This window comes from Gadus morhua, chromosome 3 (genome assembly GCF_902167405.1).
Source record: "Gadus morhua chromosome 3, gadMor3.0, whole genome shotgun sequence".
NCBI classification, from domain to species: Eukaryota; Metazoa; Chordata; class Actinopteri; order Gadiformes; family Gadidae; genus Gadus; species Gadus morhua.
This window is the reverse complement of record NC_044050.1, coordinates 19,202,753-19,221,519: the sequence shown is the minus strand read 5'-3', so window position 1 is coordinate 19,221,519 and position 18,767 is coordinate 19,202,753. Positions and strand designations below refer to the sequence as shown.

The 18,767-nt window shown below is 45.1% G+C and overlaps 1 protein-coding gene across 1 annotated transcript; it reads right to left on the bottom strand.

The window, feature by feature from the left end:
* Window positions 1-896: 896 nt before the first annotated feature.
* On the bottom strand, window positions 897-18,752 carry fhdc1 (FH2 domain containing 1). The gene is made up of 12 exons (XM_030350934.1): window positions 18,532-18,752; window positions 11,667-12,712; window positions 9,950-10,011; window positions 8,269-8,371; window positions 8,065-8,150; window positions 7,383-7,483; window positions 6,569-6,639; window positions 6,283-6,390; window positions 5,893-5,963; window positions 5,184-5,301; window positions 4,883-5,047; window positions 897-4,739 (listed from the first exon to the last, which is right to left on the bottom strand). Exons 2-12 carry the CDS (start codon window positions 12,243-12,245, stop codon window positions 2,520-2,522), a joined length of 3,684 nt encoding a protein of 1,227 aa, XP_030206794.1. The 5' UTR covers window positions 12,246-12,712; window positions 18,532-18,752; the 3' UTR covers window positions 897-2,519.
* Window positions 18,753-18,767: the final 15 nt, after the last annotated feature.

Sequence of the window (18,767 nt, the reverse complement as noted above, 5' to 3'; positions counted from 1 at the left end):
CCAACAGGTAGGCTATATAGACCATAGTAAACCATTCTAACAAAAAATATTGGTCAGTTCTGCACCCTTACCAGTGCAGAACTGAGTTAATAAAATAATGTCCACCTGACAAAGTTTAGATTATGCTGCAAATAGTCACGGGTTTACAATTGAAAACAACTAAAGCGACGGATGACACTTTCTGTTCTAATGGTAGCATCTATAACGACTACAATTCAGTTTACTGTGACATACAACAGTGACTATTGTCTTGTGGTTGAGGCCAGGGCTTGTATTGACTCTAGTTTGAGAGGGCCGCTCGTCTGCCGTTTTAGTCGACGTGATTTCGTGTTTCCATGCAACCTCCCTGAGGCCTTTAGTGATCCAACCGCCTCCCCTTGATCCAAGTCGCTATGGTAACCTGCGTGTAACAAGGCAGCAGCATAGGGTGAGTAGGCATTCAGTTTGACCACTTGCCGGCCGTCAGATGCAATGTAAAGCCCATTGTACTGGGCCACCACCAAGTTAACAGCATGAGCCACGACAAGGCATGAACAATTTGGTAAACTTATATGGTTAAAAGGTACAGACTAAATTGCTAAAGGAGAAATAGCATATTGTCAGGCGTAGGCCTATGCCTTTTTTTTTTCTTCCTAGAAGACAATTCCAGTCCAAATCCCTGAAAACTTAAGGATGAGTGTGAAACACTTCTGAGAGGGCATGTAGGCCTATAGATAGGCCTAATTATAATGTTTTTCTTAAAATCAATTTAAAATAAGGTAGACATACTGTAATACTGCCTATATTTCAACATAATTTTATTTTAATTTAAACAAATTAGAAAATGCGATGCATGTAAGCAAATGATGTGACTCAATTCAGACAGTAGAACAACAAAACTCAAGGAACGTGGTCAATTAGAGATTGTAAAGTTGCTTTTAATGGTAACTATAAACATAGACACTAGTGCATCAACTAACTAATTGATCATGGATGATTTGCTTCCCTCTAGCTGCTCCTTCTCCATCTGTAAAGCTTATTCCTGTGTGTTCATGTGTATGACAAACCGTTCCTTGTGTGCAGTGCAAAATACATGTTGATTAGGCATGCTCTTTATTGTGTACCTTATTTCAGACTAAACCAGAGATGGAACATACGGGGAGATCCTTCTCTTTTTTAGTGCTCACTTTATACATTGTTGTATACATTGTATGCCGTGTATACAACCATAATCCGAAAAAATATTTAATCTTTACATTATTTACAAAAATATCTATTGGTGTCTTTTAATTATATATATATATATATATATATGGTGAAAAGTGTGGAAGATGACCTTCTTAGTCCTATCTACAATCACCTTCCATTTCTGCTAGTGATTAAAGGGCTACATCTAGCTTAAGGCAATGCTGTGTGTGTGTGTGTGTGTGTGTGTGTGTGTGTGTGTGTGTGTGTGTGTGTGTGTGTGTGTGTGTGTGTGTGTGTGTGTGTGTGTGTGTGTGTGTGTGTGTGTGTGTGTGTGTGTGTGTGTCATCTTTGAGACTATAGGTGCAACGATCGTCGCTATTTAAAAAAGTTAAACTAAGGCAGACAGCTACACTGAGCATTACTAAGTGACATTCACCATTGAACAATCCCAAATTGAAGTCAGTATAAATACGATGATCTTGGTAACATGTTTCAGTGTTTTCGTTAAAACGTGAGGCATTGCAAATGCTCTTAGCATCTTGTTTGAGCTAAACTATTGAGAAAAGAATGTTTCTTATGTGCATTTCTACTCCATGACAGTATGGAGGGGTCTAGAACAGAAAACAAATACAAGTACAGTATAAAAGGCCTCTGCTGGACTAATCTGATTGGAGGAGCTCAGGGTTGTATGCCAAGGCCATGTTTCTTTAATTCCAGGCCTATTTTTCTGAGGTATCAAGCAATAATTAACTAACAAAACGTTAAAACGTCCACGAGAAAAGAGAAAAGGACAGCAGCAAGGCAAGGTTATCACAAGGCTTAAAACCTTCAATTAAAGACACTGAAACTCTTAAATTGTCGAAGCTAATTAGCAGCATTACAGTGTTAGGCTGCACCTACATATACATCGTCAACCGTCATCATAAACAGTAGTATAGTATCCGTAGTAGCAAACTGCTAAGCAGGCAACAAAGGCTCTTTTGCAAAAGTGGAATTTTGCCATTTGTCAGTTTAGTTTCACTCGCAATATATAATTTGAAAATATAACAAGGAATACGATGAAAAAATAAATCCTCTCTGTGAATAAATGTCTCTTGTAACAGGACTTTGCATCTTGCTCTTCACTCAACCTCATTCATCAAGTTAATACAAAGATGGCCGATGGAACTTACGTCGATGAGGTATGGATATTTTTAACCAGATTCCAGGCGTCTTTAATTATATATAAGGAAAGATTAAAAGTCTACAGCGCCATTGGTGAACCAGACCCAAATTGAGTTTGCATCTCTCAGGAAAAATGGGGGGCTCTTTGTCTTTCTGTTTCTCGAGTTACATTTCAACAGACCATAGCTTTACTTCCAGGTTGGCTTAGACCCTCTGGGGGTCGCTAACACCTCTCTGGATTGGGTGCTCTTGTCAGAAAAGCTGTTGGCCTTGCGGACCTCTTCCCGGAGTGTAGGTGGCGGAGGCGTACCGCTTCGATATGCGCTTCGACTGGTGGCCCTCATGCTCTGCACTCTCCGCACAGTGGCCCCCTGGGTTGGCTCGTCCCCTGGGGAAGCAGCATGCCTGCTGACGGCAGCGTTCTGCACAGGAGAGGGCATCCTGGTCGGTATTGCCGAGGCCGTTCGACCCAGGAGTGACGGGCTCCGCGAAGGGGTGGACGGGACGGACGTGGGTACTAGCTCCTTAATCTTTCTGGATGTGGAAGCTACGGTATTACGAGCAAAGCGAGGAACCCCCGAGGCGGTTTTGGGACCGAGGGCCTGTGAGCTGCTGGCCTCGGACGAGGCCCCGACCTGGGCTTGAGCCAGGGCCTCGGCCGCGGCCTGGGCCTGGGCGAGGGCCCTCATGGTGGAGCGACACATCTTCTCCTCTGGCGGAGCCTTGGGGATGTTCCTCAGGGGTTTGGCGCTGGGCTTGTGGAGAGAGGACTTCTTCGGGGTGTTATCCCGGGCCCATCTGGACAGGGTGCCGGCCAAGCTGGTTCCCCTCTGGGCCTTGGCCTCGTCGGGGGGCACGCTAGAGTGTCGCGGGGTCCGGGTGGTCTTCTCACTCCTCCCTCTGGCCGGGGTGCTCTGGTCACGGAGCGGACGCCGGGGCTCACTGCCGTCCTGGACCGACGGCCTCTCTGCTCGCTTGTTGCTCACCGACCTGTTGTGCCTGGTTAGGGGAACCACTTTACGCATGCCCTGGTTCTCACTGTTGGTCAGCGTCCTAACACCGAGACATCCGAGGCCCTTGACTGATTTGGTAACCTTGCTCTTTGCCTGCGGTAGTTTTGTGGTGCCGGTTACAGATGCTACCTTCCCCGGTTTTTTCCCCTCTGCCGTGTCACAGCTGTCTGTGTCCCAGTCTTCTGTGGTAGCTGATGGCGTGATGGAGGACGCGTCAGTGGATTTTCGTGCCGAGAGCTCGTTGGTCGAGGTGGAGGCCGACTTCTCATTGGGAGAGAATGTGTTTTGCTTGATCTCCTGGCCGTTTTTCTTGTTTGGAGTTTTTAGGTCCAACCCTTCCCTCAATATCGGCAAGCTGTCTATCTCGGAATAATCCAATGCAACAGAGCAGTCGGCTTCGGTGCAGTCCAGAATGTTAAACATCGGCTTCTTATTGGACAAAGAGGAGTCTAGTGGGAGGGGCGTATCGCAGGTGGTTGATGAAAGGCTGCTGTTGTCCTCTTCTTCTATGTCCTTGTGAAGCCAATCTCCAGACTGAGTTATCCCCGCTTTACCCAATTCCTTGGGATCTGTGTCGCTTTCTAAAATGTTACTAAGTGGAGTGATGTCCAAAACAAGGTTTATCGGAGAGGACCCTCTCTGCCCCTCCTCGTGAGTCCCAAAATCCCCCTGTTGGACAAAGTGTGTGTGATTGCTGTTGTTGTTCGGGCTAGCTAAGTCAAAGGTTTGAGGTCCTTGGACTAGCATGTGTTTCTCAACACTTATGTTCATATGCCCTGTAATTGTTGGGTTGGGGAGTTGTGCTGGGCTTCGGAACATGTAACAGGAGCTGGGCAGAGCACTGCCCTCGGACACAGAGCGGTAATTATTGTTGTTGCAATAGGGGTCCTCATTAGCATTAAACCCTGGGGAAGAGAACCTGGCCAGGGGACTAATGGGCTCTGTTTCTGGACTCGGTGACAGCGCCGTGGGCTGTCTGTCCCGCCCCAGCTCGGGGCTGCTGTCCAGGTCGGAGAGGATCCAGGGAGCGGTCCTCCGCTGATGGGTGCGGCCCGCCCGAGGTAGGCTGTTGAACCTGGAGAAGTCGGTGGGAGCCCCGGGCTCGCCGAACAGCTCCAGGTACCCATGGAGCTCGCGGTCGGCTGCGGAGTTGACGGTGTGGCGGTGGCGACGGGCGCTGGCCGAGCGCGACATGGGGCTGCCCGGACTCTGGGATCGCTGCTGGAAGAAGCCCAGCAGGCCTTCCTTGGTGAGCATCTCCACGTCATTCTCGCTGGAGCTCCGACCGAAGCCCCCCGCGCTCTGGTCGGCGCCAGTCCAGGCGTAGCGCTTCTCCTCCAGCTCCCTCAGCCGCCGATGCCTGGCCTCCTCCTTCAGTTCCCGGTCCTGGTTGTCCTGAGAGGGAGGGGAAGGGAGAGGAGATAGAAAACAAAAGAGAGGAATATAGAGGAAATAAGTGATATAAATGACTACAGCTAAATTAATACAAATTTGGTTTAAAGCTTGATCTTCTGAAACGTACTCTGTTGAAAACCTACCTTGACGGCTTTCTTGAACTTAATACAGAAATCTTGAAAGATGCGGAAGCCTTCATCCAGCTTAAAGGTTTCCTTGTCCTCGCAGAAGAAGTCGATCAAGGCGTTCCCTTCCTTGCGCAGATCTAGCCGGCGTCTTTTCAGGTCCTGAAGGGTCTGTCCCGAACTCTGAAACCCCAGGAATATTTCGGTTACCTAATGTTGCTATACCTCATTGACATATAAGTCCTCCTTATCATATTAAGAACAGCATAATGTGTGCAGAAAATGGTTGAAAGTAGATGTACACTCATCGCTGCCCCACCTGGAGGAAAGGCTCCAGCTGCAGATGGAGCTCCTGGTCCTCCTGCACCTTCTCCTCCAGGGTCTTGGTCCGGACGTACAGGGAGGTGAACTCCGACTCAATGCTCTCCACTGAGATTCTGCCACAGTCAAACATCCACAACAACCTCGACGTCAACATTCAGCATTGTGTTGTGAGGGTGAACTGTGCCTGGTGTTTGTTATTCTCGTGTGTGGGTCCTATGTTGTGTTGCCCTGCGGCCGGTGCAGTGAACCGATAGGATAACCGATGCAGGTCACGAGACAATAACAGGCTACTGAGGTGACATACTGTACTGCTGCACCAGAATACCGTACATGAGAGAGAGGAGAGCGGCGGCGTGTACAACCCCCCCCCCACCTCACCCACCCCAGGGATAAAAACTAATCTAGGCTCTTGTTCAGGAGATGTATTATGCTATGCCGACACAAAAGCTGGAGGCTCAGGGCACACATAGGCAGAGCGTCCTTGAACAATTTCTTAGGAGAGAATCGCAAGTTATGGCATCGTGGAAATATACAGCATTGCCGCCTTTTTGTTATTGTATGGGGATTTTACTGCATGTGAAAGATACGGTACCAAAAACAAAATGGTCGACCTGTAAAAACAAGATACAAATTTTGGAAAAATACTATAATTCGAAAGAAATGCAATGACACAATGCAAATTGAGGATCTAAGTGATGGTATACCTAGCAGCACTTTGGACATCTTGAAGTTTTTCTGGAAACTTGAGCAGCATCTCGTCTTTCTTCTTTGCCTCCTGAATAAGCAGAGTATACATTTTCAATACACACAGATGTATAGGAACCCAGGCAGACAGATATACAAACAGGTGGATAGAAATGCAGGCATACAGAGAGACAAGTAGCCGACGATTCATACATGCACTTCTTGCAGGTTGTTTCAAAAATAGTTTTGGTGTCAGTACATCAGTATATATCGGGACAAACCCCATTGTGAAAATCCCAAAAAATCGAGTGACTTTTTATGAGAAGTGTGAATGACTCTGACACATTCATTAATCTATGCATACACATAAATATCAACATCTGTAACTGTTTGTGGAAAACATTGGTTACCAGAGCAACAAAGTGCAGCAGGTTCATCCCGGGCTTGTTGGCCTTAGTGTCAGCCAGTGAGAGGAGAGACGAGAGCTTGAATCCCACAGCGTTTCCAGCGTATCCACCCTGGAGACCACCGGGAGGAGAACGTGAGCAACACAGCACAGAAAACCGTTGGCATGAGTACGTACGTTGAAAAATAACAGGGGGGAAAAGTGCACTGATGTGAAGGCTAGACTAATAGAAAGGAAGGGAGAATGTATGGTGAAGTGTTAACATTACTGTCACGGTATCTAAGACTTACAGCGTTCATGATGTTCCCAGCCTGGAGCACTAAGTGCAGGATTGCATGGAGCTCTTCGCAGTTCATTAGCTCTACAGCACAGGATCAATACAAACAAACACCACACAGTTACACACTGTTTAACGACCATTGGCTGTCAGCTATCCATCTTACTACCATGGCTTTCAGAAAGCTATCAGTCGTTTTTTAAAGTCATGTCAAGAATCAGGAAAAGGGAAGTTACTACCGAAGATTAACACAACAATATGAATGTATGCAAAAATCCACTATCAAATCCACTATCACTAGAGAATAGATTCACTGTTCTACGTATCATTCTATCATCATGCTCTGAGCCATCATCAGCCTTTTATATTTATTTAACCAACATCAGCTAATTAAAGAACAATGTTTAAAACCACAACACAGCTTTATATCACTGGACCGAGTTCGTAGTGAGGATCCAAAAATATCTAAGTCTTTCAATACCTATAATTTTCTGAAGGGGGCTACATACAACTGCTAAGTGAACCTTTTCACCACATATTGGGCTGTTAAGTTTGTTCACACTTTATATGATCAAAACCACCTTTATTTTTGGCACATACAAAACATCATGCTGTAAAACCGAACAGATGTATCTTTTATGCATTCTTAATACCTCTGCAGAGTATTTTGCTGTCTCACCTCAGGTAAGGTGTAGCGACGGTTTTCCACTGATGATGGCTCATATATCTAGGTCAGGCCTGCATGTGTGTGTGTGTGTGTGTGTGTGTGTGTGTCAGTTTGTGTGCACGTGCTTGTGCATGTGCGTCCAGCAGAAGCTTGCCATTACCTTTAGTGGCCACACGAATGACATCGATCTCACGGCTCATCACAGCACAGGAAGCAGAGAACTCTGCACAGAGCACCATCGCCTCGATCCGAACCTCGAACCTTTCAGAAGGAAAGCAGTAATATATGATAACAGTGTTTGAATCGTGCAGATCGATACACCTCTGAAATCTCTCTGTGATGATTCGACAGACATCGATGCACAACCTGTGAAAAACAATCTGGTCCGAAATGCTTTTTTGAAATTCTATCTGAAAAGGGAGACGAGAGCCATGACATCATCACGTCCTCTCTGCCAGGTGGTGCAGAGGAAACAGATTAGGTCAGAAGGGAGGGGAGGATAGGTAGTGAAAGAGTAGTATCACTATAAAGCCGTCCTTTGTGAGAGCAGGAAACATGATTGCACTAAATGTTCTGAACTGCATTACTGTGGTTTATTTTTTTTTATGGCTCGTTTGCATGTTCTGGGAAAACCCATCACTGAATAAATTTCAATTAATGAAGACAACATTAACGCGGTTGGCGTTTCCAGGCGATGTGGTCATGAGTCGAGACCGACAGTCTTGACCCTTGACCCTTAAGAATATTAAATATTGCTTGTGCTATCCTTGTTCGCGTATTCTACAGTACTGTACTATAGGGGTATACTATAGTACACCTAAGGCCATGGGGGACATCCTTACCGTGGTACCTGGATCAACAGGAACATAAAGGAATCAACAAGTGTCAGCTTGCTTGGGTCCCCCTTAAAGGACCGGAGCTTCTTGATCTATGGAAGGAAACAAAAAGGAGATCAGAGGCTGTAGAAAAATGTGTACAATTATTGCTAAGTATGTATACAAACATACATATCACATAGGCACATGCACACACACTCGTGCACACACCTCCTCTGCATCAGGCAGCAGCTTGAGAAGGTCTTTTAGTAGCTCTGCTCCATAGATCTGGCCTTCTCCCTGTCGTATGTCTTCCACGATGGAATGGTTGGACCTAGAGAACATAGTGGAGGTAAAGTTGAGTTCCTAAACACATTTAGCTATAATGTAGCTCTGCGCTATCATCTTATACCAATGTGGGTAAATTGATTAGTGTTAGCATCGAAACACATTTAGGTACAGTTTAGTTGAGGGTCAATATATGTAGGTCTCATTAAACCCTTAGTCACATTAGAACCCCAGGGTGATGAGAAAGACAACACTGTATACTCTAGGTGTATAGGGCTTGCACATCACGTGATTGTGTGTTGGGGATACACCGCCATATTGAGAGGATTTAAAAGAGTTGTAGTTCTATAATATCCAAAATGAACGTAAATATACCGCAGCCTGGGATTTTTTAAATGTTTTTTTGCCAAATCTCGCAATGAATGTGGCAGTTTCAAGCACAGTGAGCAACAATTTTGCAGTTTCAATCACTTTGCTTGTCCATAATGACAAATAGTCGATCAATTTATTACTTGGCAATTACCAAAACATTCACATCATAATAACTAACACTCTGACCCTCCTTTGCTTCCACGATGGAGGCTGTTATTGCGATTTGAGGTCGAGATGAACACAAATCCTTTATTAATCAATTAGCTAGCCACACAGTTTAGTAACACTTAAACTACTTTACACACACCACAAGTACAACATAATGAAGGTTGAGTTCTAATGTAAACACTTTGAACTGAATGACAGTAGAAGTGAGGACTAGTATACTGGCAGTCCTCTCATACATTCGCGAATGAGTCAAATGGCATGGAAATGTTGCACAGAGCAATGCAAAACAAGCAGCCATGCAAATATGAGTGATTGTGCTGCAGTGAGAAACTTAGCACGTCGAGCTAGCCACTCTGTGCTACGCATGGAACACAATGGAGAGCTTGGTTCTGCAACACAGAGTAAGAGTGTTTTTGTCTGCTAAGTATGTAGACCGTTTCCCTGGCCAGTCCTTTGAGATTAATGAGCTCTATCAAGCCTATTCGAAGTCTCAAAAACGGTGACCCCAATCCCCAAATAGTTTGATTATTTTTAAGGAACCACACAGACAACACTATTTCCTAGTTAATAAGGGACATCAAAGAAACTGGCCAGTCAACGTACCTTTATATTCTCAATGTTAGACAGTTTGTTGTGGCCAAATGTAACATTCAGTGGGTGTTGAATCTGTGTTTCAACCCAATGCATAAATAAGTTTGTGCCTCCGTCTCGAGACCCATAAGTCAGATTCTTTCTGTAACTATAACTACTGTACTGAATGGTGTTCTCATTCAACCCGCTCACTACGGCACATCTGCTTGGCCATGTACTGATTACAAGGAGGGAGTGTGAGGTGGAACCTAAGGATTGATTAAATCCGTATTATTATTATTATTATTACTATGTTCAAAACTGCAGACCTCATTATTTAGGCCTCAAAGTTTTGGTTGTTCTGAACTTTGGGCCCCTCTTCTTAAAACCTAATCCAGTTATACAAGCGCATTAGGTGTCACACGGGGCAGTTCACTATTTCCCCACAATGATCAATGGAACAGACTCGCACTCCGCTGGCTTTGTGTAAGCCAGTCACGTACAGAGCACTTACTTCTTAAACTGCTTCAGGAAAATTCCGACATTCATTCCTCTTTTGGCGTCCAGGATGTTGATCTGTAAAAATAAAACAAAATAAAGATTTAGAATGTCTATCAACGTTATATTATTCTATGCAGTAACACAGGATAGTGTTGGGGGTAATGTGGGCGGCTCCATGCTGAAAAAGTACTAGATTTGATCTTAAGCAAGATACCTGAAAATGTCAACTTTATGCATAAACCTTGGTTAAATGTTTTGCCTACAAGCCTTTTGTGTGTAACGATGTACATTTAAAACCCCAAACTCAATTGACGTAGCCTTTAATCTCAATGGGTCACCCCCCCAACAGAAAATGAAACTCTACCTGGGCTTTCACCTAGGCTATAGCATCCATTCAAACAATGGCAATTGTTGGCTTGCGTTGTCTTCCTATTAATGGTGAGGGGACATTAAGTTCCCCAACAGAATTCCTGGCAGATTAATTATAGCATTTAAACACAGCTGACTGAAACTCCAGTGCGAGATGGTGTGTGTGTGTGTGTGTGTGTGTGTGTGTGTGTGTGTGTGTGTGTGTGTGTGTGTGTGTGTGTGTGTGTGTGTTTAAGTGTGGATGTGTTGAGTGTGGATGTGCATGAGCGCATGGTGTGAGGCGATAAAAGAAGTGATGGCAAATCTGATATATTGTTAGCCTTATATGTCAAGTGGTAAGCAGTGAATAACATGCAATTATTCTGCACTAGGAATATGAACCACTTCTAACATGGCTCTCAATGAAACTTAACTTTTAACTTTGACGTGTAATAAATGAACCATATTCATTTCATAACTATAGCAGCCAAACGCGTGTGTGTGTGAGTGAGTGTGTGTGTGTGTGTGCGCGTGTGCATTTGACACCCTCATAGCGTGGCTTTTGTAACCGCTGAATATTCCCTAAAGGCTTGTTAAGCGTTTGACGATCTATAAACCTGACTCACGACCTGACTCACGAAGGTTGAGGTTAGTCTGAACCTGATTGAAGTCCCTCTTCTCTCTCTCTCTTGTGGGTATTGCCTTACACTTCATGCAGGTTGCTGCAAGCAAGCTTTTGTGTTTATTGTGTATGCAGACATTTTCAATGCGATAAAGGAAACGGGTCATTCAGCACCTTATATTTGTTACCTGGTATGCCCCAGCAGGAGGGAAAAACAAAAAGCTCCTCAAAGTGTTCAGGTGCAAGTATGAATGATGTCATCTTGTATTCTTTCATTATATCCTCACATTACTCTCTAACACTCTGGGATTGTCGTAGTTTAAATGTAGTTTAAATTATGCTTCAAGACCTATATTTACCTCCTAATAGACAATGGTCTTTTATGGGTCACGTTTCAGGGATGGCTTGGTTGTGGAAAGCATTAAGAACCAGCTAAACTAATTATAATATATATATCTATACATATATATCTATATGGGCATCCTTAAACAAGGGCGTATAACATTCCTTGAATCTATTGAGTGTCGATTTTATAATGTAGAAGTTTGTTATGGAGCCCTGAGCTTTGTGGTGAATATAATGGCTCTCCATGGACAACACAACAGCCAACCACTGCGCCCTATTGTATCGACTCTCATCGAGCTCTGCAGGAGGACGACAAAAGATTCACACCATCCTTGTCCTCCACCTCATCGTCCTCCTAGCCATCTTACGGACACCACCCCCACACCAGCCTCAGCCTCCAGCTGAACCCCCTCACCTCATCCTTGCTGCTCTCCTTGAAGGAGCGGGTCCGTCCGACCCCCGCCTGCTGTTCCGAGGCCGGCGTCTTGTCCCGCCGGTGGGCCACGCCGCCCCCGCCGCCGCCCTCTTCGCGCTGTCCGAACAGCTCCTCCACGGAGCTCACGTCGATCTGGTACTGCTGCTGGCGCACGGCCATGGTCCAGATGTTGGGCTTGCCCCGCACCTTCTCCTCCGGGATAGTCTTCCAGAAGAAGCTCCGCACGCGACGCTTCTTCCGCACCCCGCCGTGGCCGCCGATGTCGGGCGGAGGTGGCGGTAGTGGGGGTGGTGGCGGCGGCGGCGGCGGAGGAGGGGGCGGGGCCGGTGCATGAGGCGCTCCCAGGGGCGGGGGCTCTTGGGATTGGTCGCGAGGCGAGGGGGACTGGGGATGGGTCTGGGCCAAGGAGGAGACGGAGGACAGGGAGGCCAGGCCGGAGGAGCTGGAGGTGGAGGCGTCGTCGTCGGCGGTGCAGCTGAGGCTCTCGCTGCTGCTACCGCCGCCGCCGACTCCGCCCTCAGCGTCGTCGCTCGCGGACGGGAGACTCATGGCACGCATCACAGCGTTCGCCTGGAGGGCGAACGCGCCGTCCGGAACGAACCGGCCGCCGCAGGAGGCCTGCGGAAACTCAAGGCCACGCGGCGACGCTGTCTCGTTCCAAAAAACCTCAACCAATCAGCTCTCTCTTCATTTATCTCTTTATCCCGTTATTCAGCGAAGCACGTCCAGACAGAAGTGTCATATCACCAAAGAGATGTTTTTAGCGACGGTAGGGGTCAACGCCACCCCCACCCCTCCCCCCCCACTCCTGCCCAACCCCACCCCTCCACCCCTTCTCCTCCCTTGTTAGAAGACGGAAGGTGCCCCTTCATCTAGTTTACAGCGAGTGGAGCATCGCCTTTGATGGTGTCCATCTCTATCACCGAGCTGGTCATCCATGGCGCTGCGGCGCCGTGCCTTTGAAGGAGCCCTCCTGGGGACGGGGGGAGGCCGGGGGGGGGAGCGCAGCGGTAATGGCCATGGAGCTGTGGGAGAGAACACACGGAGCAACACAGGTCCGGATTACACGGAGGTAGTCAAGCATGTCGCGCTGCGCAATCTGAAATTAGGGGACATTAAGGCGAGCAGCAGATGAAAAAGGAGGCCCTCCCGTTCAAAGGCGGGGTGACGTTATGGGGGGAAATGAGAAAAATCCTATTGTTTGTTTTCAGCGTCTTTGAAGTCACGCTCTGGGGTATAAAATGGTCAGTGACACTTAATAATGCCACTGCATCGCAGGTCCGATGAAGAGAATTGGTTTTAAAACGGTGTAGTTGTCATCGGTGTCCATGATGTATTGAGGCCGCAGTCCTTTAAAATGTTAGCGAATTAAATTCTTACTGGATGAAAGAGCCAATGGATGTTTTGCCATTTCCTATTTGCTACGTTTTTTTCAATCTGGAAAATAATTGATAGGCGCCCTACAGACTACACACCGAGGTGACTAGAACAACAAAAACCATACAGTAGGAATCTGCCTCTTTGCATAAAGGCGCTCCATGAACGACTAGTTCCCTAAAAGCCACAAAAGTTGAAAGCGTGGGTTGAAATGACGATTTTTTTCCATTCAGGTAAAGACCCAAATCTAGGCTATTCAAAAAAGAAAAATGGTTACGTGAGCTTACGGCTTAGCCCTACAACTTAGCATGGGTCTTAGTGGAGGACATTAGCTGGAACTTTAGTCTACCCGATACCCATGGGTCTGCTTTACTAATTAATACTGCCGACGTCAGGGCCAGCTTCATGTTGCCGCCATGGCCAAAAACACACTCATCTTGTCCCGTCCCCAGCAGCGGACTGCATCATCTCTCATGTTTAATTCATATGGACGTGTGGGGTGGGACAGACTGACCCCACTCTGACTCACCTCCACCGGGCACCGGCCGACAGAGCTGTGACACCACGAATGAAGGGCACTATAGGCGAAAGGAAAAAGAGTACTGTTTGCTTTTGTGTGTGTGTGGGAGGGTTGTTTGTTTGTTGGGGGGGGGGGGGGGAGGGTCCGTTACTTTGGTAATTATCGTTAAACACTGCCTATGTGTGTGGTCATCTGTTATTTGAAAGGTGATTTTATAAGATATAGGATTTTCTCATCATACTGAATCACTCACTGATTTACCAACCAACCAAGTAACGACCAACTAACTCATTTACTAGTTTGCAAAAACCTATCGATACACTTTGTTTTCCATTGTAATGGTGTTTCAAATCAAAATGCTGGGACCACACTACAACTATTAGCTGTGGCATAAAGTGATACGGGCGGGGAGAAGAGTGGAGGAGAGAACAACCCCGGAGCACAGTGTAACTCTATGAGGAGGCGCCTGAGGGGAGAGAGAGGGCCGGCCAACGGGGAAACCAATTCAACCCAATGTCCCGGGATGTCCACCTGTCAACCCTGAACGGACACGGATAGATTATCAGGGGGTCTCACTCCAATAGACCACCTGCTTCCGACCCCCAGGCATTAACCTGCGCTCATCAGTCCTCCTTTGTGACAAGGACTGCCACACCCAAAAGGATCATGCCCAGTAAGTGTCAGAGTGCCATGTATTGAAAAGGTTAAGGGTTGCCATGTTGGGGAAATGGCCTTGTAAAAAACCCCAAAGTTCAGTAAAAAGGGTGGGAAGGGAAATAAATACATCTAAGGGGGGGGGGGACAACAGCTTTGACCGAAACTGAATATTGAATGTTGCTCGTTTAGACTCTTAAACACTTAGATACATTTATATATTTATACATTTGTTTAATAAATGATGGCTAGCAACAGATGCCAAAAAAAAATACAAAACAAATTACATAACACATTTACCCACATCTAACATGCTTATGTCTCTTCCTGTTTGGGCTGTAATCCCCTGTCACTAACTTCCAGTTCAATTTCCTGAGCGCTGGTTAACCCCCATAGAGCGCAGGTCTTTCACTCACGCTGCTAGGGCAAAGAACCTGTGTTCACAAGGGATTTAGCCATTCCTCATCAACCCTCATTTCCACGGAAACCCTTGTTAGCGAGGGCTAAAGTTGTTAAATAGCACTACGGTAGGGCCACAGTGGCAATCAGCTGCTGTCATCAGTGATGATGGATTATTTCTTGCCAAATACTTGAAGAAATGTGTTACATAATTGACTATACTTTAATATGCTGTGGCATAAAACCATCACTACAACTATAAGTATATAATAAGGCTCCTCAATGAGTCAGATCCTCCGATCACCTATAGGTTTCTATAGACTAAAAAGCAATCAAGCTTGCTACACACAGAAATCTTTGCTTGGATGAGCCCATCCATAGTCTGTATAACTTTACCAAAGCCAACAAGGGAAGCTGTAAACCTTCAACCGTTTGAATGATACAGCTACAGCTAGTTCTTTTGTAAAAGTAAAAGAGATCTTTTCTGAAGAACTCACTGGCAACCATTCTACATTCAACCATTTAACAAACAGAGGATATTGACTTTGACAACTGCACTGTTAACACAGTTATAACTCTGTTGTGTTGAATGAATCACAGATTTGTTTTATAACCAAGAATCTGCAATTTGTCCAAAACAAAAACGGAACTTTAGGCTGTTAAAAATATGCAGGTGGCACTTTTCCATCTCCCTTCATAAGAAAGTTCCAAAATTAAACAAACTAAGTACCAATCACCAGTACCAGCAAGCCGAGATCTCACAAACTATTCCATGATTTGGATGAATGAGCCTGCATGAAGGATTAACATCAGCAAAATAACTCAACGGTTTCACAATTCTGCAAATCTGCTTTCAACACATGAACACGGTGTGTTTTTGCTTCAGAGAAGAAGAATGAGCATTGGGACATTACAGTGCACTGTACAATAAAAAGCCCAAACCTTCAGTTTAGACTGTATTGGATCTTTTCAATCTCTGGTTGTCTCCTAATGACCACGCATGTATCTCTGTTTACTGAAGCGTTTAGCGGTGCATGGCTGTAATCATATACCAAACATTTGTTCTAGAAAACATTGGATTTGTAAGAGGCACAGCATACATATAATTATCTCTGGATATCACGAATGCCAGGCATAAGGCTAGGATCTGCAGTACAACATTATGATTATAAGATCTACGGTGTCGTGTTTGATCAAAATACCAATCAAGAGGAGAAAGTGGGCAATTACGCCCTTTGATTTTGTCTCTATGATTGATTGCAGTGATTGATTAGACCTCCGTTTAAAAAACCTCCAATTTGTGGGTCACTGGTAACCCTTCTAAGGACACTGGCTAGAGGTCACAGCGATGACTCATGTCTCATAGCCAGGTTGTAGGCCCTAATAGATGCTCTACCACCAGGACCTCTAACTTGGTGAAATATATATATATAATACACCTAGAAGGAAAGATTTGTGTGCCTCACACAGCAGCATACAATTGAGTGTTATGCTGCTGTGGTTTCCTTTGGGGTGCCATTATTTCATGAAACACTTGAGAATATAATAAACAAGAGAAGGAAAGATAAATCTCAGTTTTGAGCAGTGCAAGGTCAGACCTTTCGTCGTTTTTTCTATTTCAGAAATACAGTGTAACAGATGAAATAAAGAATGACTTGAATAGCTACCATAATGAATGGGCCGCCGCATATATTGCAGCAGTGTGTGCGTTTTCAGTAGTCTGCTTCTCCACATAGTTGTAAATGATCCATGCCCTGTGAACTGGTTGTTTTTCTAATGCTTTTAACCAAGAGATTGACAAAAGAGTTAATTCATTCTCACTTGTCGGCTCAGCCAAGAGTTGATTTGAGCGGATCAATTGACTACATCAACAAGACACCTCAGCCACACAGATAGACGCAATGACATGAATGCAAATTAAATAGATCTAATTTATTCAATCAACGAAACTATGCATCCATCCTCCTAACTCTATTTATTTCATACCCATTCAAATCATATATACCTTCCTAAGGAAGAAAACGGTTACTTTTTTTGCTATAAATCTTCTACAGAAAGTAAGGATTTAGGAGTCAAAAAGCAACAAATAGCGAAAGACTCATTATTTTAGATACTAAATCTACGTTGAAATGTGTCGGACAGTTTAATTTATAGTGTCATGAAGCCCCTGAAATCAAACAAGCATCAGCTGGTCCTGCAGAGATGGGAGCCTGAGAGAGAGGGTGTAAGAGGGGATTCAGCCACACAGCCCAACAAAGCCTAGAATACTTTCCTGTTTGTTCTATTGTTCAGGCGTTCTCCGTGTCTAGCCTGCAGCAGAAAATGGGTTCTATTAAACATCTGGCAAAGGAACCCAACCATGGGTTTTGGTTTGAGGCAATTCGATCCATAAACTGCCGAAAGCATCTTCTATTTTTTAGGGAGCTTGGTTTTAAATTTTGAAGTAGGCTTATGCATTGCTACTTTTAACAAGTTTGGTCATTAAATAATTTAGTACATATGAAAGCTTACAGATTATAGAACATGTACGCCAAATGGTGAACGGCTGTGCAGTATATGCAACAGAATCAAACACAGATTGAGGCAGGTGTTACGGGTTGCTATGAGACAACAGGTGGGAGACAAAGAGCGAATACAAACATGTTTTCATGGCAGTGGGGAGGGGACGACTAGGCCCAGGAGCATAGACAAATACAAACAGCAGTGAAAGTATAGCAGTTGTTACCTATGAACCACCGATCTTCGCAGCATCAGCCATCGCATACAGTCTTCCAATGCCCAGGTCTCTCACCCAAAGACTATAGATCCTAATAGACAACTTCCGCTAAAAAACGATTCATAGGATTAGAAACCAAAGAAGATGATGCTGTTACTGAGTCCTAGTAGCAGTAGTAGTAGTAATAGTAGTAGCAGTAGTAAACAAAACTGAGACTGTCACAGACCGAGTTGACAACTATACGACACAGTGTCCCTCCTTACTCCCGCACCAATAAATCAAGTGTCCCAACTGTGCTCCTCGCAGTGCTGACGTCAGAGCAGTGAGTTTTCCATGTTGGTCCCGGCCACCACAGCAACCAGGGGGCTGGAAGCATCCCTCCCCCCTGACCTGACCCTTGGAGATACTTTTTTCTAGCCCTCGGGGTATTGTTCCCACCACACTTGAATGGGTCTCCCTCTAATTCATCTCAGCATGTGGAATGGCTCACAAAGGCCCGGAGAGCCAGGGTTTGGCTTTAGAACAAAACTAACTACCTAGACACTGTTACAAAGCCATACGTGTAAAACCAGGGGGCTGGCGGGGGTCTTCGGACTGGACCACTACTAACACTTTGGTGTCATGCTGAAACCAAAGTTGTAGTGGACACAAAAATGTATATTATTGTACTTCTATCATCACTAGTCACGATGGTGATGGCTATAATAGTGATACTATTAATATTGACAAGGGTAATAATAAGGTAATTGAGTAAAATAGTGTTAGAACTGTAACCTAACATGACTTGTCTGCTGCCACAATAATACTACCTGAAACAAATGCTATGCTATTGTCTTTCAGTGTCAATGGAATACGAATAGACTCTTAGAGCCTGCTCATCAAATTGTAAATAGTGCATTGACCAAAATGTCTTAAGTTTATCGTTTATATATATCTATACAATTTATCATATTTATGCAATGTTGCACTATTACTGCATTGCAGGCTATTGCCGGACACAAGAAAACGGAGCTACACGGTGATATTGTACCAGATAACAAACGATGCAAATGAAGATCAACCCCATCCGCAAACTTGCATTCTGATAACTTTACAGCATAGTCGTTGGTCACCGCGCAATCGCAATCGCATAAACCACGTCTGTACATTTGATGAAAAAAAATCCCTGCATGACTTACCAGAGGATGAAGAGGAGTTTTCATGAAACGTATGCTAATCCAGCATTGGGTTAAGGGTTTTAAACTAGCAATTAAAAAAAAGAGTCAGAGGCGAAAACACCTGCTGTTGTCAAGACGTTAGATGGTTAGAGAGCCGTTAGGAGTCGATGCGATCCCGTCCTTCGTCCCCGCGTTGAACACTGAAGGGCGGCCAGGGAAGACAGCAGCAGCAGCAGCAGCCAAGCAGGCTGGCTTCT

What these genes read in the sequence shown, in the direction of transcription:
- fhdc1 (XM_030350934.1), bottom strand. Translation starts at nt 12,245, where the DNA reads ATGCGTGCCATGAGTCTCCCGTCCGCGAGCGACGACGCTGAGGGCGGA. An exon ending in GATGTCCAAAGTGCTGCTAG is followed by an intron (nt 5,302 to 5,892) that starts GTATACCATCAC and finishes TGACTGTGGCAG; the next exon opens with AATCTCAGTGGAGAGCATTG. An exon ending in AGTTCAAGAAAGCCGTCAAG is followed by an intron (nt 4,740 to 4,882) that starts GTAGGTTTTCAA and finishes CCTCCCTCTCAG; the next exon opens with GACAACCAGGACCGGGAACT.